The sequence below is a fragment of the Sylvia atricapilla genome, chromosome 5 (genome assembly GCF_009819655.1).
Source record: "Sylvia atricapilla isolate bSylAtr1 chromosome 5, bSylAtr1.pri, whole genome shotgun sequence".
Lineage (NCBI taxonomy): Eukaryota > Metazoa > Chordata > Aves > Passeriformes > Sylviidae > Sylvia > Sylvia atricapilla.
This window is the reverse complement of record NC_089144.1, coordinates 49,112,029-49,133,403: the sequence shown is the minus strand read 5'-3', so window position 1 is coordinate 49,133,403 and position 21,375 is coordinate 49,112,029. Positions and strand designations below refer to the sequence as shown.

The 21,375-nt window shown below is 42.7% G+C and overlaps 1 protein-coding gene across 1 annotated transcript in view; it reads left to right on the top strand.

Annotated features, from left to right (window-relative positions):
- ETV6 (ETS variant transcription factor 6) overlaps positions 1 to 21,375 on the top strand; it is a 122,477-nt gene that overhangs the window by 38,509 nt on the left and 62,593 nt on the right. The window contains 1 exon segment of the mRNA XM_066319458.1: positions 5,363 to 5,489. Coding sequence (XP_066175555.1) covers positions 5,363 to 5,489 — 127 coding nt within the window.

The following is a 21,375-nucleotide window of genomic DNA, read 5'->3' as shown; positions in this document are numbered from 1 at the left end:
CAGTGCTGCTTTGCATAAGGTCCATTCCAGAGAGCTGTGTTTGTTTTAATTTCTGTAATTACTGATAGTGTGCTGATTATGCTGCTATAGATTTGACGTGAATTGCCATATTAATGGGATCAAAAATTAGGAGATGTCTGCCATGGAAATTAAGAAGACGAAAGCAGCTGGGGGAAGGGAGGGAAGTGGAGAGTTGAATTCATACCCTGTTACTGCAGAGCTCTTGTTGGGTTTTTTGGAGCCTGAGCCTCTGTCCCTGGCAGAAGTTGGAGTATGCAAACTATAACACTGACCCCAAATGTGCTATACACTCTATTGGGGCTCTGATTTCCTTCGTGCTCCCTATGTTAGACCATGTAACTCATCTCATAGTAATCTGGACTTTCACATCCAGCTGTGGTAAACCACTGGTAAAAGTGTATCTGTCGTCCTTCTCTTTCCCCTTCTCCTCACTTGCTTCCCTAAGGATTAACTTACTTGAATCTCCTGCTGTTTTCCCCCTGTGCTGCTCTGTGGCTGCTTTGCTGTCATTGATGCTCTGCTGGGTGCCCAGAGCCTTCTGAATTTTTCCTGCAAACACATCATTTCCCCCAGCCACCCTTGTCTCTAAGGCCCTTTTACCCCCTTTGCTATACTCGAGCCACCTACTCCTATGAGGATCCACAGCAGGAAAACCAGACCCTCACAGGCTCCCCCTGGCTCCTGGTCCCTTGGCCTTGGTCTTTTCATTTCGTGCTACAGGTACACCAGCATCCTGGGGAGGCAAATGTGTGTCAGCTTTCACTCTCAGTTCCTTTCTCCCTATGTGGTGCAATGTAGGAGAAAGTTTTTATGCAGTGATTAGGGTCAGCTACCTTTTCTGTCCAGCACAAGGTATTTGCAGACCACATTGGCTGTTTTAGTTTCCTGGAAACTGCTGCAATGGGTATGACATTTCTTTGCTTTATTAAAAAAAGGTAGTTTTACTGTACCACTTATCCAGCTACTGAAATAATCATGTCATTGGCACAACATAAGAGCTTGCTTAGCAGACTTTCTTACATATTTTATTTTCATTTCTACAAAAACATGTCGATTCTTTGTTCCTGCCATCTGAGTGAACTTAGTAAAGGGACAAAAAGACTATCAGATTGCAAGGCTGTTGCTTTGGAGTTTAGAAGGGTGAAATTGTATCAAAAGCCTGAAGCTATTTTTATTTGCTGCCTCCCTCATCCTCAACTGTTAGACTTCTTTTAAATTTAATTTTGATACTTTGATTTTTAATTAATATTTTTATTTTAGCAATATGAATTATCGGTATTCCTGACAGAGAAAATTCTGTTGAGGTAGATTTTTGTCAGTAAAGTATGTACCCCAGTTCTTCAAACTGAAATCAGTGTGTGCTTTGATGGCTTTGAGAGTCTAGTCAGCTGTTGGATACACGCCTACTACATAGTCATGGTCAGTATAGCTTTTGATTTAGACAGGATGGTTTTATCTATGGCATTCTCAGCAGCTGAATATTTAGTAAAGAGAAAACTCATAGATCCTCTTGATTTTTAGCCATGTGTTTCAGCCTGTCTCTGCTCAGTTGGGCAGTGAAAGCATGTCCTAGTCTCAGCAGACCTGGCTGGTTGTCCAGGTGGCACTCTTGGAGCACCAGCCACCAGAGTAATCCCCGGGGAGGGCCTTCCGTAAAAATTGACTTCATGGAGCTCTTCAATTACTATAAGCAACATGAAATTTCATGGTGAAACTTTCTTGACTCAGTGTGAGCTGAAGAAACTGATCAAAAATGATGACACCAAGCAATATGCTGTCTATTTTAGTCACCTCTTTGTGGCTACTGGCAAAATGCTCGGGAGTTGCTGTTTTGAAATTTCTTAGCTGGTAGTTGTTTGGGGCTGAGCGTTTGGTCACTTGTAGGTTTAGATGTTTATAGAGTCCCCTGGCAGGTGGTGAATATGGAATGTGGTAGTACCAAGCTCTTTCTTAGCACTCATCACCAAAAATCTCACAGGACCACATCAAATGTGTATTGATTTCGTTTCTTTTACCAGTAGATTAAGCTGCAGCAAGGCTGTTTGCTCAAGAACACACAAGGTTCATGCAGGTTCTACCAGCACTACCTATCCTTCCTTCCAGGCTATGGCTTGAACTACTCTACCATTCTTGGCCCTAATACAAAGGGAAATAATAAACTTGACTAGTTAGGAAACGCTTTCAGAAAAAATCTTAGTAGCAGAGTATCTGGTTGCATAACCTTAGAATGAGACACCAGCAATGATTTTGTTTGGTAGATTCCACAGAGAGAGGCACTGGGCAGTTCTGAAGTTGTGAAGTTTAATGCAATCTGTTCTCAGTGGTGTGAGCACAATAGGTACCTACTGGAAACATGACTCTAAAAAGCCTGAGAAAGCCTGGAGGAGCACATGTGGCCTTGTGCACTGACTGTGCAGGCTGGGCACTGCGTGTGGCTGAGCACAGAGCAGGGGCAGGTTGTAGAACTAGACTGATGTTGGCAGTTCTGCTGCCAGCCACTTTACTGCCCCATGCTGCAAACAAGGATTAAGCTAATTTTTCCCACAAGCCCAGGGTCTTGACCTCCCTCTGCCATTACCATTCCACACCTTTTGAAAATCTTAACAGGATAGTTAAAGGACAGCTCTTTCAGCATGCAATTGTTAAATGTATTGCCCTTGAGAGGCACATGCTGTCCTTTTTCAAGACAGCTTAACTCTGAAATTGCTTAGCTCATTTGAGCTGTGTTCTTGCTGTAACTCAGGTTGTCTGTGTGTCTAATAAAAAGAAAAAGACTTACCTAATGTCTGTAAATTGCTTTGATATTTAGGCTAAAGGTGCTGACAGAAAAATGTAGGATTAGCAAGAGAGGGCATTTCAAAGGCACTAATAGGAATTGGATAGCTAACTCCCTTCGTGCCTTGTAAAAAGCTTTCTGCAAATCGTAATTCACACAGTATTGCGGACATCCAAGATGTGTGGGAAAAGTAACTGCAGTTCCATATCTTGTTTGGTTTGGGCTGTCCTGTCCTTATGAATACTAGGAAACAATTAATCAAATGCGTTTGTTTAAACCAGTAAACCTCAATGAAACTGTCATGGTATAAATCAAGTTATGTGTGCCTTTAGGAGATTGATCAGTAAAGGCAGCACATACTGGAAGCCTGATGCCTTGGTTTGATACTGCAGCTCCTGGGTCTTGAGGGATGCGGACAGGTTCTGGATTTGATTTCATTTTCCACCTGCTCTTGGGCAGTGAGGAGACCCTTTGAAGCCACTTTGTCTTTGCAGTGGTGATTCAGTGACCATGAAACGTGACCTGAGCTTGGACTGTATCCTGCATTCTTCAGGAGGGAGGAAAAGGACTTTGTGTCTCCCACCTATCCTCTAGTGCCTGTTAGCAGAGGCAGGCATCTGTGTGGCTGTGTTTCAGAAGTGTTCCTCCTTTTATAAATATCTCCATGAACAAGGCGAGCAGCTTGCAGTGTGGTTTGATTCTCTGCACTGTGGATCACAGCAGGAAATGCTGGGAAGGCCTGGTCTCCCTCCTCTCCAGGGGTGCTGTGCACCAGGGTGAGAGGCGCAGATGGGCACGGGGAGCCACACCTCTGGAAGGGGAAGCACAGAGTCAGCTGGTCTGAGTTGGGGAAGTTGAAAACCAAATAATGCCTTGTAGCTCCACAGGTGCATCTTTCATGGTGTCACAGTGAACGTCCCTGTTTGGGAGCTGTGAAAAGCTGAATTAATGCAAGCTAATGGGTTGCTGTTGCCTGGACAGTGATGACTAGAAAGAAACTGAGTTTGTGGGAGACAGGAACATAATATTTAACAATTTCTTATTAAAAAGTAGCTAACAGCCACAGGGGCCATACTTGCAGAAATAACAAAGTGATGGTGGAGTGAAACAGGCCTGTCTTCTCACTCTGTCTAAACCTATAATAGTTGGTTCTCCACATGCTGTCTTCTCTGCCATGTGGTTTTAGGGTGTTGTGGTGGGACTCCTGATGCTGAAGCTAAACTTCTGGTTCAGCCTGAGCTCCTAAGCAGCAAACAGCACCTTGCAAAATAATGAACTGAGCTTGCTTTGAAGCAGTGGCTGCAGGACTTTCTAGGTGTTCCCTGTATTTTTGGATGTCGCCTAATCTACCTGCAGTTTTTTGCAAACCTCCCCTTCCCTTTGTTGGCAAGGGTGCTTACATTGCATTCTGCAGGTGCCTCTATCAGCCTCAGTCTATTTTCCTGTCTCATGGCTGTGGTAGTGCTGTGGTTTGTCATGGAAGCAATTACCTTCTCTTGGTCCAGCACCAAATTCATCTTTTCCGTTTGCTGGAAATCAAGGTCAGGATGAGAAGCTGCACTTGTACTATCCTGCAAATGCTCAAAAATTACAGTAGCTCCTTCTGCTTCCATATGTGCGGGGATGTAAATCCATACTGTTTGCACTGGTATCATTACATGTCAGTAGCATGGTTCTGGAGAACAACATAGATTACCTTCCAGGAAGCATATGATAATGGGGTTTTTTTATGTTCCTGTAAAACTGTGGCTATGTTTATTTACGAAGGGTATATTTTGTGCTATGATTGGAGGCTTAGAATATGGAAGAATTTTCTCATCATATAATACAAAGTTTCAGTTCTTAGGTTTCTTGTCAGGCATTTTCATCAGTAAAAACCTAACTGTGACAATGATGAAACTAGCACAACATTCACAAATTGTCCTTTAACTCTATTTGACTGTATTTGGCTTCAAGTTAAACTACTTCAAAGAAGGTAATTGTAACTCATTTAGCAAGAACAAGACTACTACGTTACTTGATGGTAGTCTTTAGTGATGTGTTTTTCTGCAGCAATGACAAAAGTTACTGATTAATGTCTTTAAAATGGTAGGAAGGAGTATAGTGCTAAACATGTAGCTTGTTCAGATCACAACTGATTTGTTAGTGTAAGATGAAGTGGTTTTGGCATTGCAGTGGTACTCATGCATGTGTCATGGAGTTGCTGTCAGATTTTCACTGACATAAAACCCATCTCCCCACTTGAATGTCACTTCCCCTTTCCTCCCTTGGCAAATTTCTGACAAGACCCTTGGAAACTTCATGGCTCTTTTGAAGATTAATCCTGCCAGCCTGAAAGGTGCTTGGCCTCTCTGCAGCACTGGGCAGTGCTGGCTATCAGTGTTCTGTGTGCTCTGGGTCTCCCTGGGCAGCTGGTGCATCACTAGTGCTGCTCACATCACCAGGCACACACTTCCTTCCTTCCACCCACATCCACCTCCTCTGCCATAGTTTCATACCTCTGTTCCAAAGTTCACGTTGTCCTCTCTCTTTCTCTCCCCCCCCCCCCCCACTTTCTTTTAACAGCAGGAAAGAATTTCGTACACACCTCCAGCGAGCCCGGTACCAAATTACCCTTCGTCACCACTACATGTCCCAGTGCCTCAAGCCATCAGGATGGAGGAGGACACCATCAGACTGCCAGCACACCTGCGTGAGTGTCAGCACGAGGCTGCTTGAGTTCTTGGACTGAGGAGGGGGTGGGGCAGGGTGGGGAGTTATTTCTGGGTTTATGGAGGAGAGCAGGGAAGTCCCTGGCTTTATACTTTTTTCTTTTTAAATAAGCTCTAGCTAGTTTTGTTTTCCTAGCTGTTGTTTTTAACTGAAGAAAATTACTCCTAAATACAGTACACTGAATCTCCCCTCCCATCTCCTGCACCCCTTGTCAAGCATTTCTCATGACAGGCACAAATATGGAGGGTTTATTTTGACAGGAAGTGCTGTGTTTCCTTCCACTTTATTGGAATTGCTCCGTTATGTTCTGCAACACAAGGTCAGAGTTTCACCAGCTGTGGCAAGTGGAATGCATTTGTGCTGTGGCTGTTTTCAGGTTCTGAGGGTCTCAAACACTTGTGATGCCCGGGCTCTCTAGTGTAGAGCATGAGGGCTGCCAGAGGCAGTGGGAAAGGAGGAGTGATCTGAGCTGAGCACAAAAGGATGCTGCAAAGGAGGAAGGACATATGACTGACATTGGAACAGAAACTGGAGCTGAGGGCAAGGTGAGAGCCAGGTACTTCCTTGCTGAGATGATTTAGTGTTTGACAAATAGGAAAGGCCAAGGACTGTTGGCTAGTGAGAGGTGAGTTATGATGGGGACAAGAAGAGTGGAATTTTCCTTTTTGGAGGGGAAGCAGTTCTTATGGAAATAAAGATGTTCTGAGTAAACTTTTGTCAGGTGTTACTGGGGTACTTAAACAACAATGAACAAGAGAGCCAGGAGCAAACAAAACTTTGGGCTTTGCCCTCTGACAAATGGGTTTGAGATTTTGTAGGGGGAAGAGAGGGAAGTCCGTGTTTATCACAAAACACTCTCATTCCTGTCCTCGGCTGTCTTCTACACACACTCCTTTTCTGGATGCAGACTGTTTAAAGCATTTCTGTAGTTCTGTACTCGCTCCCTTGCTGGCCACTGAGTTACTCTGCCCCATGCTGTGTCTCACATGTCCTGCATGGCTCTGTTTTCTGTGCTTCCTGGTGGAAATGGGAGCTGCTGCTGTAGTGTTTCTGACCGTGTCTTGTCCCTTCCTGAACATCCATGAGCTCCCAGGCTTGGCTTGCATGTGTATGTGGCTGCTCAGCTGCTCCCCTGGCCCGGGGAGGAATTGGCTGCCACACTTACAGGGCATTTCTATGCTTAGCCCAAAGTAGGCACAAAAAACCCCAACACAGAATCAGTTTTTCTCCAGCAGTTCTTCTACCTAATGCTGCTGTTTATCCCCAGATCTTTGGGGTTTTTTTCTCATTGCGGTAGTTGGTAGTGTTTACTTCTGTTGTGAGAGGCTGTCTGTCCACTCCATAGCCAGGATCACAGGATCACAGCTGGATTTCCAGTTACTTGTTGCCCTCCCCTCTGTGTCTGGCAGATACATAAGGCAGGGAGGCAGAGACTCTTGATACTGAAGGGGGTGGTACATATTGTACCTGCTTCCTTCCCATCAGCTAGCCAGCATGCTGGATTGTGTTGAATTTATAAAGGTTCCTCTCAGTGAAGACTTCTTTTACAGTATTTTTAGAATATGACACAGCCTTTCACCTTGACTCTTGTTTTGGTTTTCTTGTTCTTTTGGTTGGCACATTTTTAAACTTGTAAGGCTTCTTTCTCTTTAGTATTTCCACACCAGTCTGACTTGTTGCAGTGTAAAGGCACAGATGATTAATAATGAAATATCTGTGAAATAGCCTTCCATAAAGTTAGTGTCTGAGGTCATAAACAACATGGAACACATTTACATAGCCTTACTAATTGTAGTCAATGGCAGTGTAGTATTTTGTAGCTCAGTATGCAGTCATTATTGACACAAAACACTGTTGGCAGCCAACAGACCACCTAAACACTGTTAAAACCATTCTAAGTACATAGCCTCATAGCTAGGCTGGGAGCAGCCATGCTGAACTTCTAAAACCATCTCTGGTGTAACTTGTGTTACAAAACTTCATGCAGCAACTGCTATGTTTAGGTCCGGTAACTGAGCTACAACGTGTAGAAAGATATCTGTTCTTCATGTAAAAAACTTAAGTGATGAGGAGGATATAAGGTTTCTAGATGTTCTTTTAATGCTTAATTATCTCCTTATTTGCTTTTTTTCTTAAGTGCCCTATTTATAGTTTGAATTAGTCAAGCTTCAGCTTCCAACTATTAGATCTCATTATCGCCTTTCCTGCTAAATATTGTCAAAAGACTCCTCCTGATATAGGTGCTTTTAGATAGTCACTTCTTAACCTTTTCTTGGCTAAACTAGATAGGAAGAGAGGTTCTTAAGGCTGTCAATCTTCTTGTTAAGCTTTCAGATTTCAAATCCTGTTTATATCACCTCTGTGAACTGTCTCCCACTTCAGGCGTCCTTCCTAAAGTGAAGACAACAGAAATGAAGATGATATTCCAGTAGTCTTGCTAATACCATGTATAGAAATAACTCAGTTCCTTTTGGGTTTTGTGTAATGAGGTTTTAAGAGGTATTAATACAGGGTTTTTCAGTTCCTGCATGGACTTCTCTCATACATTTTTTGTTTATTTGTTTATTTTTAGAGATGTATCTGAGGTACAGCTTTGATCTTAAATCCAAACTGCCTCAGACGTCAGGCAAAGTAACTAATTTGTAGTTCAGGCTTTGTGTGAAGGCTGGTTTTAGATGTGCAAAGTCCAAGGATTTTCTAGGTCTGAGGTTTTGTTTGGTTCCATCCGTATGGTAGTTTTTGTTGTTAATGTGGAGCAGAATAACTTCTTTCAGCCCTCACTCATTCCAGTACATCAGGGAGATGTGGTGAATTCCTCCACTCAAACACACACAGCCCATGGGTTGTCAGGCCTCTGCTGCTTCTGTTTCCATGATGTTCAACAAAATCAAGGCAGGGTTCAGTCCCAACCCACACACCTTCAGGTACCTGTGCTGTAGGTGCAGCTGCAAAGAGCAATTGACCCAAAGAGAGAGCTAGAGACAAATGTTTCACATGGAACATGAAGAACACTCTCTGGATTCAGGCAGTTCTATGCCTTCTGATAAGAAATTTCACTCTTTCTAATGTTCCTGATCACTCTGAGAGCACCATCAGCAACAGTGTTAGGACAATAAGTAGAGCAACTTCCTTTGGTGTGATAAATCATTTCTCACTGCTTAGTGAGCAAATGAGCCTCAGGTAGGCTGAGCTGATTTTATCCAGAGACTGGAAAACGAAGTGCAGTTTGGAAGAGTGGAATGCAAACCTCTCTTTACTACAAGCTTCCCTCTCTTTGGTCAACAGAACTAGAATTATATAGACAAACACCTTTTCCTAGGGGTGATTCGAAAGCATTTTACCCTTCTTACACAAGTTTTTCATATTTTAAGTAGCTGGTTCCTCCCCAGCCAGCCTATTGTATAAAAATGCAGTGTAATCAGTCTGAACTTTAAATCTCTGGGATAGTAAGAATCATTTCTGGATAAAACATACTTTTCTCTGGTGCTGCACTTCTCTGTAAGGGACTTTGGGACTTTTAAACATACTTGTCTGCCTACCATCCAGTACAAACAGCAACAAAATATCAGTGGGGAGCTGGGGCATATCCTTTCCTACATTTCAAGTATGTAGTCAGAAAATAGTTGCTCTCTGTCCCTGGTGTGTCTGCCATGGTAGCTTTGCAGCATGTGTGATCCCCACTAAACTACGCTAATGTCAGATAGAAGGAGTGTTTGGAAAATGGACATTTTTTTACTGAGGATTGAAGAGAAGCAAGTTCAGCTCGCATACCAGGTGCTGCCCTTGGTGCCTTCTGGGACCTTGGACACCTTGTTTTAGCTCCCTCACGGTAAAATGAAAAAACCCCTGAGTGCAAAGACTCTTAAATGTTTTGAAAAATAATACAGAAACTGCCCAGGTATCATAATAATGAAAAATATAGAGGCAGGTGGAAGCCCTCTGGAACTATTTACATACCTGTTATTGCTGGGGAAACCCTCTATTTTGTCAGAGAGAAAGTTAGTGGGGTTTTGTCGGGGAGTGGGTGTGTATTTTTTTAATTTCATTTTTATTAAAGCCTATCTCTGTCTCATCTGGTAAAATGTCATTAGCTACTTATTTTATGCTATGGCAAATACCTTGTAGTAATAAGTTCTTGAAACTTGGATAGAGGGTACATCATGTAAGAGATGGATATGAGAACCCTTCCCTGTGCCTATTAGTATTCTCTGAATTAGGGAGAAAACAGCTTTTCCCTTTTTTGTAATATGCAAGATTAAAATGAGGTGGTTCGCCTGCTAAAATAGCAACTGTGAATATGTGCTACAGGCTTCATTGTTTTCTTATGTCTCCTTCAATATAAAACTTCTTCAGCAAGAGAGATAGAAGAAATCCCAGTGCTGAGAAAGGATTTGTTGCATGCTTTGATCCAGTGCAACATCATTCCCCTTTGCATGCTTATGTTGATTTGTACAGTTTGATTTTTATCTCTGAAGGGCATCTTCTCTTGGGAACATGTGTGTGTTTGTTTAGGGAGAGCAATCTCATGGGCAAAGATTTCGGTGTTTTCTATTGATACAAACATGAAAATGAGTTCATTTGTTCCTCTGAACTAATTACTCTTCTCTCCTTAATGTTGGCATCCTTCACACGTCTGCAGCCCATTGTCATAGTAAGACATGCTGCATATAGTTCTCTGTGCACACAAAGCAGTTCTTCTTGGCAACAACTAATTTTCATTGCTGTTGCCTTTTTTTCTGAACTCCCAACAGTTTGCACTGATGTTCAGAGCGCAGTGATAGACTCAAGATGTCACAGTACATGCATCACCACATAGGGGAGAACTTTTACTTTGGGTCTGCAGAGTTGTCTTGGCTCCACTCGCTTTTGGGGCATTCCACTCACTTTAGGGAAAGCTGAAGACCTATCTGTGAAATAATTCGAGTGCTTTTTGTTTCCAGTGTAGGCCTGGGTTCTGGTTTTTGGTTTTCCAGGTCACAGCTGATTTGGATAAACTTCACAGAGTGCAGACCTGGTCACATATAGCTAGTGAGATGGCTTTTTTAATTTGTGTGCCTTGTTGTTATAGTTTGTTCTACTTCCCTCATTAAAGACAGAAAGGAACTTCTAGTTTTCTGCAGTGTTTATATTAGAGGCCTTTAAGTTTTTAGTGTGTGTTTCTTAGGAATCTTTCTGTGTGGCTCTTTGTATTATTGTTTGATACTCTGATTTGGTGGGAACTAGTTCAGTGATTCTGTTTGGTGTGGCATCTTTGTGACCTTAGCTGTGCCACCTACTGCAATAAATTTTTGTATGGACATGAGTAGTACGGTAGTACAGGTTGTTGGGCAGTTTCTTTAAACTAAGGCATTTATTGGACCTGAAGGCAGTTTGTTACCAGTTTCTTTCTTCTGATCAGGCATTGTTGCTTATATGTATCATTTGTGGTTTAAGGGCACTAGTTTTCTTTTTTTTTCTTATTAAAGGAATGCAGGAAACAATTAAGAGAAGGAGGAGGAAACAACAACACTCAGGATTGCCAAGGATTCATTTTTTTCTGTGTAGTGTCTATTAATTATGCTACTCCTTTTATTAATCCTTTGGTACCTGTTAATTATTCTACAATTTTGGCTAGCAGCTGGAAAGCCACTTTGAAGCATTAAGCATATTGTTGTTTAGTTACTAGAATATTCAATGCACTGAACTGAAAGTATGCAGTGAGATGGGAAAAAAAGCCCTTTACCCTAAGCCACATTTAGAGCAGCAAGCAATAAAAATATTTGCTTTGGAAGGATCTTAGTGGAACAAAACTGACTGACGCACATACAGGGAAAATAAAATAAAAGCTTCATATGACAAAGGGACTGGGAGAGGTGGCCAGAATGTCAAATTAGTGGCTGAGACTAATCCTGGTCCTGCTGAAATGAGTGGTTAAATTCCCACTGATTTTCGTGGGACCTGGGCTGGCCTCTTTCTCAAATGATTGGCTTCTCCTAGACCTCTCTTTGCTCTTCTCTGACGTTATGACCGCTTAAGCCTTGTTCTTCCCTCTTACTGCCCTTGCCTTTTTGCCTTTTCCTCTAATCTGCTTTTTACCTTACATGTAACCAATACCAACCCACTACAAAAAAAAAAAAAAAAAAAAAAAATTTAAGCCTGGCAATGGCACTGCTTGCTAGCACCTTCTTGCACTATTTAATCTTGATGTTACATCTTTGTCTTCTACCATAGGCTGTTCTTGCACATTTTCATTGTGAGCTCTGCAGGGAGGATCCATCCTGCAGTGCCTCCTGGTCTTTCAGTTTATGACTGTTAATAATCTACTGACTGGAGTGTGGAAATCCCAGCCAGCCATCCTGTCAGCCTCAGTGCCCATTACTCCGGTTAACCCCAGCAAAACTCCTTCAGGACTCTGAGCTGTGTCCAGTTGTTGAGCAAAAAGGATGAAAATCATGAGCTGGGGAGGCAGTGATCATGCCTGCCTCTAACCTAAGGTGGGCTGTTCCACAGGCACCCTCTGATGCTCGCCTGAATTGAACTCATCTGCTCCACCCTGCATCCCAAGGGTTTCTTACAGGGAATCTCAGGCCAGCCTCAAAGAGATCATCCAAACAAGGAACTCGGATATGTGGGAAGCCCAGTCCTGGGTCACTCTTGTGCCATGGCTGGGCACAATATAGATGCTGATGTTTTATATGGATTGTGTTGCACTGGGAAGACTGAAACCCCATTACCGATTCCACTGGGAAAACTGTCCTTTGGATCATGAAGATCCTGCTTTGTGTTTTTCTGGCATGGTCTTCATTCATTACCTGTAGGAAATTAACCCCCTTGTCACTGTGCTTGCACTGGAGTGACTCAGGGCCCCTTCACTTGTCACTTTTGCAAACAGTTAGTGAGTTTAACCCTAAATCTGTTAACTCCTTACTGCTGCCTGGTGGCTATGGCAGAAGCATCCAGGTTAAGTGTGCAAAAACTTGTAAAGGGAGCCCACTTGCTGTGAGCTGGTTTCTGCTCCTTGAGAGATTATCGAAACAAGTGGTTTTTATTTTTCCCAGTGTGCCTGGTTGTTGCCCAGAGTTAACAGCAGTTTCCTGCACTGACAGTTCCCAGTGGAAACGTGTGGAGGGGTAAGATCCTTCCTGCCTCGGTGGGAACTTGCAAAAGCCATTCTGGAGTGGGAGGTCAAAGAGACCCCGTGCTTCAGGATCCGGAAAGCTGGCAGTGTGGGAGTCCTGGTGGTGCTAAGCCAGTCATTTACCCTTTTGGAAAGCTTCACTGGAGGGTTTTAAATCTCCAAAATACACGTTCACCTCTGCTCAGAGGGGAAAGGAAGCCGTGTCACTTTAATACGGGATTCAAGCTTGATCCCTTGTGGAATTCCCCTGGAAAGTGTGGAGAGGAATAAGAAGCAAAAGCAGCAGGACATTTATGGTATTGCTGGGTTTGAAGCATTTTTAGCTTTGTCTTAAAGGGACACTGTCAAGATCAGTGCACCTAAAATTAGCTTGCTTTTCTTTTCTCATCCCAAATGTCTGTTTAATTTTTCATTTGTATTACATTATAAATGCTTCCATGCTCTCTCTTTAAAATTATATTTTGTAAGAAATAAAATGAATGCAAAGAATGTGGCATTCATAAACAGCCTTACACCTAAAGAAAACACAGAAGAGAAACTGTGTGTAAGCCATGACTAACAACTTCACAATAAGAAACCTTTGTGTGGTGAGAGCCTTGCAACAAAACACAAGTGTGGTAAAAAACCCTGCAGAAACAGCAGAGCATCATGATCTTTTGACAGGGATGAGCTGCTGCCTGTTGGAAAAGAGCAGCTCTATCCAGCACTGAGAGGGGAATACAGTGTCTAAGGAGAAAGCTGCTGTAGCTTTGAGGTCCCAGGAATTAATGTGGTAGGTCATGTGTATACACACACAGAAAGAAAACAATTATTTGCTGCCTTTTATGAGAAGCTGGATTTCCTTCTGCTGTACTTTTATATCTTTCCTCTCCTGTGCTGGCACTCCTTCTCTGGTGCTTAACAAATACAGCCTGGTAAAATACCCATTAAATGGGGTTTTATATATTTTAGAACTCCCCATTTTACTGCTGGAACAGAAGGGCTAAATGTTTCTTGAGTTTGTTGAAGACGTTTTTGGTAAAGTGATTCCATCCAGATTCGGAGGCCCAGTCCAACACCTCAGCCAAGAGCCTCTTTACAGTATTGTTCTCCAGAGGTTCTTGGGAGGGTGGAGCACTTAATGCATCAGGCATTCCAGCCATGTGGAATGCTTGTGCACTTTTATAGGATGAATAAATTTGAATGTGCTCACTTCTCATGTAAAATGTTGTGTGTAGCACAAGCATGGTGCTGTTAATGTAGCAGTGATCCTTGTTCAAGAAGTTATGAGTTAGTTGCATGTTTAATAGACATATGGTTGGTGATGTTGTGAGTTAATAAACAATCACCACTGATTGGCTTTTGGGAGTCAAAGCATTAGGAAACTTGCTTAACTCCAAATCTTTCCTCATGAGTTTTTATGCATAGAAGTCATACTCCAGGAATAGCCTGAAGCACCCTGCTTTATTTACTCCATCTGCCTGTCTGGTTTTGATCTCTATGCTTTTGTATCCCACTGAAAAAAAAGAAGTGTCTGCTCTGCACTGGCAGCGTGGTCAGGTAATGCATGGTGTAGCAATTATACAGACCCGAAAAGAAAAATGTTAAATTATACTGTGACAAGTAAAAATTAAATTAACGTCTCCAGTGATTAACCAACGTGTTCATCCTGCCTTTAGAGTCCACAGGCACGGTGTGGGGTGTTCTGCAGTCAATGGAAAGGAAGGATAAAGGCAAAATTCTTGGGTATGGAGGTTGCTTTGGGGACAGTGGAAGTTTTCCAATCTGAGAGCTTACCGAGGGGATCCCTGTAGCTGTGGATTCACTGTCCCAAGTCCAGAGCTGCTTATAGCGCTGGATCCCATGGGCTATGAGAAATTGGACCTCTCCTGTAGGAAGGCATTATTCTACCCATGGCCTGCATGGCCTCTGCCCTGTCCTGGTGCTGTGAAGTGCAGCCCCTATGGGCTTTTTCCATCCCCTCTCTAAGGAAGAGTGGTAGTTTCACTGTCTTTTGGACTATGCACCACTCCTGCCCTGAGGGTGCAGGGGGAACACGTGAACTGAGCCACAGAAACTCAGTCAGGAGGGGCTGGGAACTGCAGAAACACGCTTATTTCAGAGGTAGATACTGTGGCACTGGTAACGAATTTGCACTGTCTCAGCATCCTGATAAGTTATTTTCTTACTGTTTCTCAGCATTCTCCCTCTTCAAGTTCTCTAGGAGCATTTTTTTTTTAATGTTTCCCTCAGGTGTCTTAAAGCTTCTTGTTTACAGAATAAACATCCCAAAGGGGCTGTGAGCTGGTCAGAGCACTGACATTTTATTTTTAAATGCCCACCAGCAGCAAAAAAAACCACGGAATATTTTTGAAGGGAAATTTCCTTTTTGGGTTTTTGTATCCCTGAAAGAATTTCCGATGCAGGCAGATAGTAGTTCCCAGCTACATACTTCCTGATAAGGAAATGGCTTCAATAAATGCAGCTGTAAATACCTACCTTTTTATTTTTAAAAAATGTAGGGAGATCTGTTTAGCTTTTATTTCAAACTACTGAAAGAAAGGGACAGTGTACAATAAAAGTCTTAGTTTTGGCACCCATTTGCTCTCCAGATAAGTAAAGTTTTTAATCTGCATTTATACATTTAATTTTGTAAAGTTTCAATGTCTGTTTATTTCTGCTCATCCTTCTTACAACACTGTAAAAGAAAAAAAAACCCACCTTTTTATATGGTAAACATAAATTGCATTTTGCCTCCCTCATGAAGGGAAGGTATTTCCTGCTTTACACAGAATTCTTAATGCTTTTGCTTTGTGCCTGTATTTCAGTGCATCTCTATGTATAGTTTAAGGTGCTTTGTCCTCAAAGTAAGCAGCGTATCTTCAGCTGCATTTTTTCCCGTTTGCTGTGGATATGCTATAGCAAATGCATGGTTAGGCATAAACTCCTTTTTTTCTAAAAGTAGCTTGCTGAGACAGTTCTGTGCAGTTAGTTTATAAACCTTCTGAATTTTCTGCGTTATCTTCTCCCTTTCTACAGTTCTGTTTCATGTATTTTTAATTTCATGTCTTTCACTTCGGACTTCTGCTAAAATTTTCCCTTGCCAATCCTGCTTTATTTTATTTTTTAAAAAGCGAACACCAAACACATGGTACCTTCAGAGAAACAAATAATTGTTTACCCATGTAAAATTTTGTAGAGATGAATGAATTTGCTGCAAGAGCTAATGTGAAAATGTCTCTGCAGGTTAGATTCCAAGCTGGCTGTAGCAGTCATTCAGATTGCAGCTGAAAATGTATATGTGTCCACTGCCTTGAGAGTTTTCTAGAGGTTGAGTGCTTTGTAAATCATCTTGAGCAGCACTTGGACCTTGGTCAGTCCCTGGTTTCTGTGCAGGCTGGCAAGTTCTGCACAGCTGTGATGGATGAAGGTCTCCAGCAAAATCCTGAGGCACAGCTGGGGACGGGCATTGTCCCTGGGGGTGTTGGTGGCAGAGTCATCCTGTTTTCCCACTTGTTCCTGTCCTGAGCTCTCCATGATTTTCCCGGTGGGTGGGTGAGGTGGATGTGCTGGGCTGGACGTACAGCAGTGGTTGAACGGTGGCCAAAGCCCCTGCAAGGCGACGGTGCCACTTCCTCAGTGCCGGCAGCCAGCAGAGAGTTGGGGCCCAATGCAGCAGAGAGCAGGTAGAATAATCCCCCTTTTCCTCCTCCCCCTTTCTCCTTCCAGCGATTTCACAGGATCTTATGACTTGTGGCCAAATCCTGCCTGTGAGGGCACTCAGCTGCCATGGGCTTCTTGGCTGCTGACAGCGCTCACGGCTGGCCCAGAGCCGAGCAGATTGCACAAGAGTGCAGCTGGTGGCAGATTCCCCCGTGCCCCTCTCGCTCCTTGTTTGCTGGAATGACACAGCAGGGCTCGGCACATGCCCCTCCGGAGCGCCTGAGCACATCGCTTTACGTGGTATTCCTTTGTAGGCACCTGGAGGGACTTTACTTCCCGTCTCCTGTGCTCCTCTCTTGGCTGCACCAGAAAGGTTCATCTGCGTGTGCAGGCCTTGCACACCTCCTCAACAGGCCCGTGGAACATGCACAATTAATACGGCATTAATTAATCATGGGGGGAACTCGCTGCTGGCACAAGAACCAAGGCTTGCAGCTTATAAAGTGAATCCTTTGATGCTGAGCTTTAAAGAACGTTTCCATCAACTCAAGCCAGCAGAGAGATTCTGTGATATTTATACCCTCCCTCTGTACAGACTCCAGAGCGCAGGGTTTGGCCACCCTGGGCACCAGCAACAGAAGCGGTGGTGGTAAAGGAGGAGGGTTCAGGAAGCGTAACCAGGGCTTGACCCTCAGGAACAAAACTGCACAAGTCCTGGGTGAAAATGTTGGGGCTGAGCCAGTGGTTTGTTGAGCCAGCTCAATAGGTGTGAAAGGTGACCTACTGGACTTGCTGAAATGAACAGGAATTGTCTCACTGTCTCCAGCAATTCCCACAGTTTTTTCCAGAACGTGTGTGAGTGTGAATAAATTTGTAGGCTTGCACTGTGCTTCTACTTACTTGGCCAGTGTTTGGGGGAAGAGAGGTGAAAGAATGACTATGCCTGTTTGGTCTGTGCAATACTGAGAATTTCTCCCTTTCTACTTCCTCCTTCTCGATAGTGCAGAAGGAAGTAGCCCCAGTCCCTGCTGGTCCACAAACCAGTTACTCATTTCAGTTCTGCCACTCGAGTGGGTCCTTGTGTATTTCCTAGTAGGGGAAATCTCCCTTTATGTGTATAAGTTCCTCCTTCCTACTCTCTCTTTTGTTCTGATTTCTTCCAAGCAATCTGTCTCTTTCAATTTTTAACTTATTTGCTGGCTTTCGCTTCCTCTCCATGATTCAGTGAACGCATTTTGTCAGAAAAGCCCTCTGTACAAAATACTTCTTTGTTCCTTTTTTTGTTTTGTTTTTCTGTGTTATACTTCTTTGTATCTTGCTTCCCTGGAAACTTCCTTAGTAGTCTTACTACCTCTGGGCTTTTGGCTTCATTACTTTGGGTAGTCATTACTGTGTTGCCGGGTGTGTAATTGTTCAAAGCACCTTGATCTTTTTATTAGAGGTTTGTTTTTTTTTACTGCTCTTTAAATACTAATATGCAGTGGTGACAAATATTGTTATTAAATATGTGGGGCTTGTCTCATCACTGCTCTACAGCTTGCTTGGTGGTTTTTTGCTTGTTGAAAGTGAGCATAACCAACTTACAGGAGTCATTCCCTACTTCCACTTAATGTTCTCAGAGCTTCAGTGTGTGCTGTGGAGTAGTGGTGAACCAGTCACATGCAGTAGAAGGTTTAATGCAGGATTTGAAGCCTTGTAGCTCAGCAAAATAGAAACAAGGAATAGCACTTAATGTCAGTAAGAGCTGGAACATTTATAGATCTTCAATTTTTACACCCCCTCTCATTTTTAAAATCTTGCAGAATGAAAAACAAACAGAGGAACTGGGAGTGACAGCAGAGGTAACAGGGATAGTGAGCTGGGCTGTGTTTGTGATGGGCAGACCTGAAGCAGCTGGGCTGTTAAAGGAGTCAGTATTTGCTGCTGGCCTCATGCCACACCATTATCAGTGTGTGCAATAGCAGTGGCTGAATCTCAGAAGGTTTGGCGCTGATTCAGTACAACAGAACACACAGAAGTAAATCCAGATGTCTTTTAAATCGGTTGGATCTGTAGTGTTATGGTGAGTTCTCCATAATTATGATTTTCTTGTGAGAGTTCTGGGAGAATCTATCTAGTCCCAAATAACCCTCAGAACACAGCTTCTCACGCTTGGCCTTTCTGGTGCTTCATCATTTGCAGTGAGAACATGTGTGCACAAAAACGCCACTGGAACTCAGACAAGAGTTAACAATCAAAATTTATTTTAAAGCTGAGAAATTTTGATTATTTTTTTTCTTAATCTGACACATGTATCTCCATGTGCATGTACATATTTAGATCCTTTGGAAAGAAGGCTTACTGGAGTACTTAGGTTTTATACAGAAAGACTGTAACTTTTCCTTTTTCTTTTGACGCTAATTAGCACTTAGAATGTGTTACAACCATTTCTTTTAGGCAGAGTTGTAAAATTACTGCCTATGATGAAACAAAAATTGGGTGCAGAAGATGGTGGAAGGTGCCTTCTGTGTCACAGGAGTTGCTAAGCAAGCTCAGAATTGCTGCCCTCCCCACATCTCAGCAACAGCAAGGAGACACAAGAGGGTTATGCTGTGTTTGAGTCTAGAGGCCTAGGTTTGAAATGGTCTTTCAGTTGGTTTTTACTGGTTCAAGTGTACAGAGTCAGCAGTATAAGTGTGAAATCTCCAAGTTGGCTTAAAATTGTAGATGAGGCTCAGTCAGCTGTTTTTAATGCTTTCTTACTGTGTGCGCTCCGTAAGCCACTTCCTGAAGAGTACTAATATGAAATCTAATCCACAAACAGTCTTGGCACCAATTTGGAAGCTGAAATAATTGGAGTATTCTAACCTATTGTGAATAAAGGTAGCTCACACTGATAATCTTATCCTGAAATGACTTGACCCCACTCTGAAGCATTTTCACTGCGCAGTTTTATAAGTCTGTATAACATCAACAACAGAAAGGCTGTAAAATTATCATTTGTTTTACAAAGCATGTTTCTTGGTCAGCTATAAATCACACATATGCTTTAAATAATTTCAGCATCACAACAGTTGCACTTCAATAGATCCTGACAACTGGAAGAGCAGGGACATTTTCAGTATGAGTAAAATGCCCTGCATGTCATTACAACTTGAAGTTATAGTCATCTACTAAATTAACTGTTCCCAGTGTCATCCAGAATTGGGATGAAAGTAAATTATTCTGATTTTGATAATTTTCTCAATTTTTCATATGGGACCACATTACAAGGAAATCTCATTCAGAAGGATTTTGTGATTGTTCAGTAGAAAACAATTATTGATGTGAGTAGCTCATGCCTTTTTAATGTGGTTTTACAGTAAGACCTGTAAATGTTCCTTGATTGTAGAGTTGAGCTAAGATATTTGTCAAAAATCAGTGACCAGACTCAAATTTGTATTGCAGCTGTGCATAGATTCCACAATTTTGCACCAAAATTGTTAGGTAATTGAAATTCAAACACAGGCTTGTTAAAGCTTATGAATTCCTAGGGAGGTGTCTTAATGCTTTGTATTTATTCAAACTCTGTCGCCCTCCGGGTGTGGTAGTCTCATCCACGTGGTCGTTTTTAGTGTGCTGGGGGAACCTAATTAGAACAGACTACTTCCCCAGTCCTCCCGTTCCTAGGAAATGAGAGGGGGAAATAGGACCCTGCAGTTTAAAGAAGGGTAGTTTTGTAAGTGAGTAGGTTTGCAGGGAGAAAGTTATCATGTGGCTGTGAAATCATAGTTGGTATGGAGAAGGTGACCAGGAAATGATGATTCACAGTTCCTAGCAGAACAGTGAATCCAGAGATCCAAGATAAGTCATTGGGCAACACGTCTAAAAGAAACAAGGATGAGGATGCATCACCACATGAAAGAAATCATTGCAGGAAGATGTTTGCAGGGCTGGAAGTGTGAATAGATCTCTAAAAGGAGCAGACAAACCTGTGGAGAAAGGGATAGGCCATGTGGTCAGTATGGAAACAGTGGCCTGAGTGCAACCACAGCTCATGATGTCCTTAAACCACAGATTACCAGAGGCTGAGATAAGTAATATATATTATAGTAGAGATTGCTTCATGTTTCTTTATTCCTCAAACTTTTTGCTTATACATCAACTGCTGTAGATGTTTGGAGATCTTTTCTAGTATGGTAGTTTTTATATTTTTCTCCATGTCATAACCATCTCCAGTGATTTGACAGTAGTGTGGATGCCATCCAAGCAGATATATATTCAGTACGCATATGCTACGCCAGAGGGCTCTTTTAGGTGATAACTAACTCATCAGCTAGAGGCCACAGAAAAAAAGTTAAGTGGGGGGATTTGCCTTTAAGCAATTTTGACAAAAGTCTCTTTACACAACAGCTGACTGGATTGCTGAATGTAATGCCAAGGGCAGCGAGAGAGGGGGAAAAAAAAAAAGCCATGTAAATTAGCTGGCGAGGGAACAGGGCAAAGCTATCTGGTGGGGGGGGGGGGGAAAGGGAGAGAAGGGCAGGCAGCCACCTCCTGGAGCTTCGGCTTGAGGGACCAGGTTTGCTCCAAGTGCTTGAAAAACAAATTTTGAAGTTGAAACTGGGAAAACGTGGAGAGCCTCTCTCCACAGCATATAAGCTTCTAGTGGATTTTAGTCATCCCCATATGACTCTGTTATCCCTGGCATTTGTTTCTCCCATACACCCTCCAAGGATTGCTTTCGTTTTTCTGCTCTTTGTTCAGTCCAAGATCCAGTTTGACCTGTGCCCCTTTTATGGCCCTGTCTCACATCCATGTAAATATGTAACACGAATTTCAGTTCTGCTTCCTCTCTTGCCCCAAACAACAGTTTGAGTTTGAGTATAGTCATTAAAAAAAGTTACTCAGTATTATTTGTGATTTAAAACGGTAAATTAAAAACTAGCTGGAAGACTGGTAGCGCTTCTGATCTGTATCCTCTTTCCTAAGGTGCTTCATAAAATACCGTATGTCGTTATTCACTCTGGCCTGGATGTTCTTGGCTCTCTCCCACTTAGTGATTCACAAGATGTCTGTGAGATTCATTTTTGTAAATGTGGTTCTCCCCCTTCCCGCTGTATATCCTCCCCTCCCTTCTCCTTTGTTT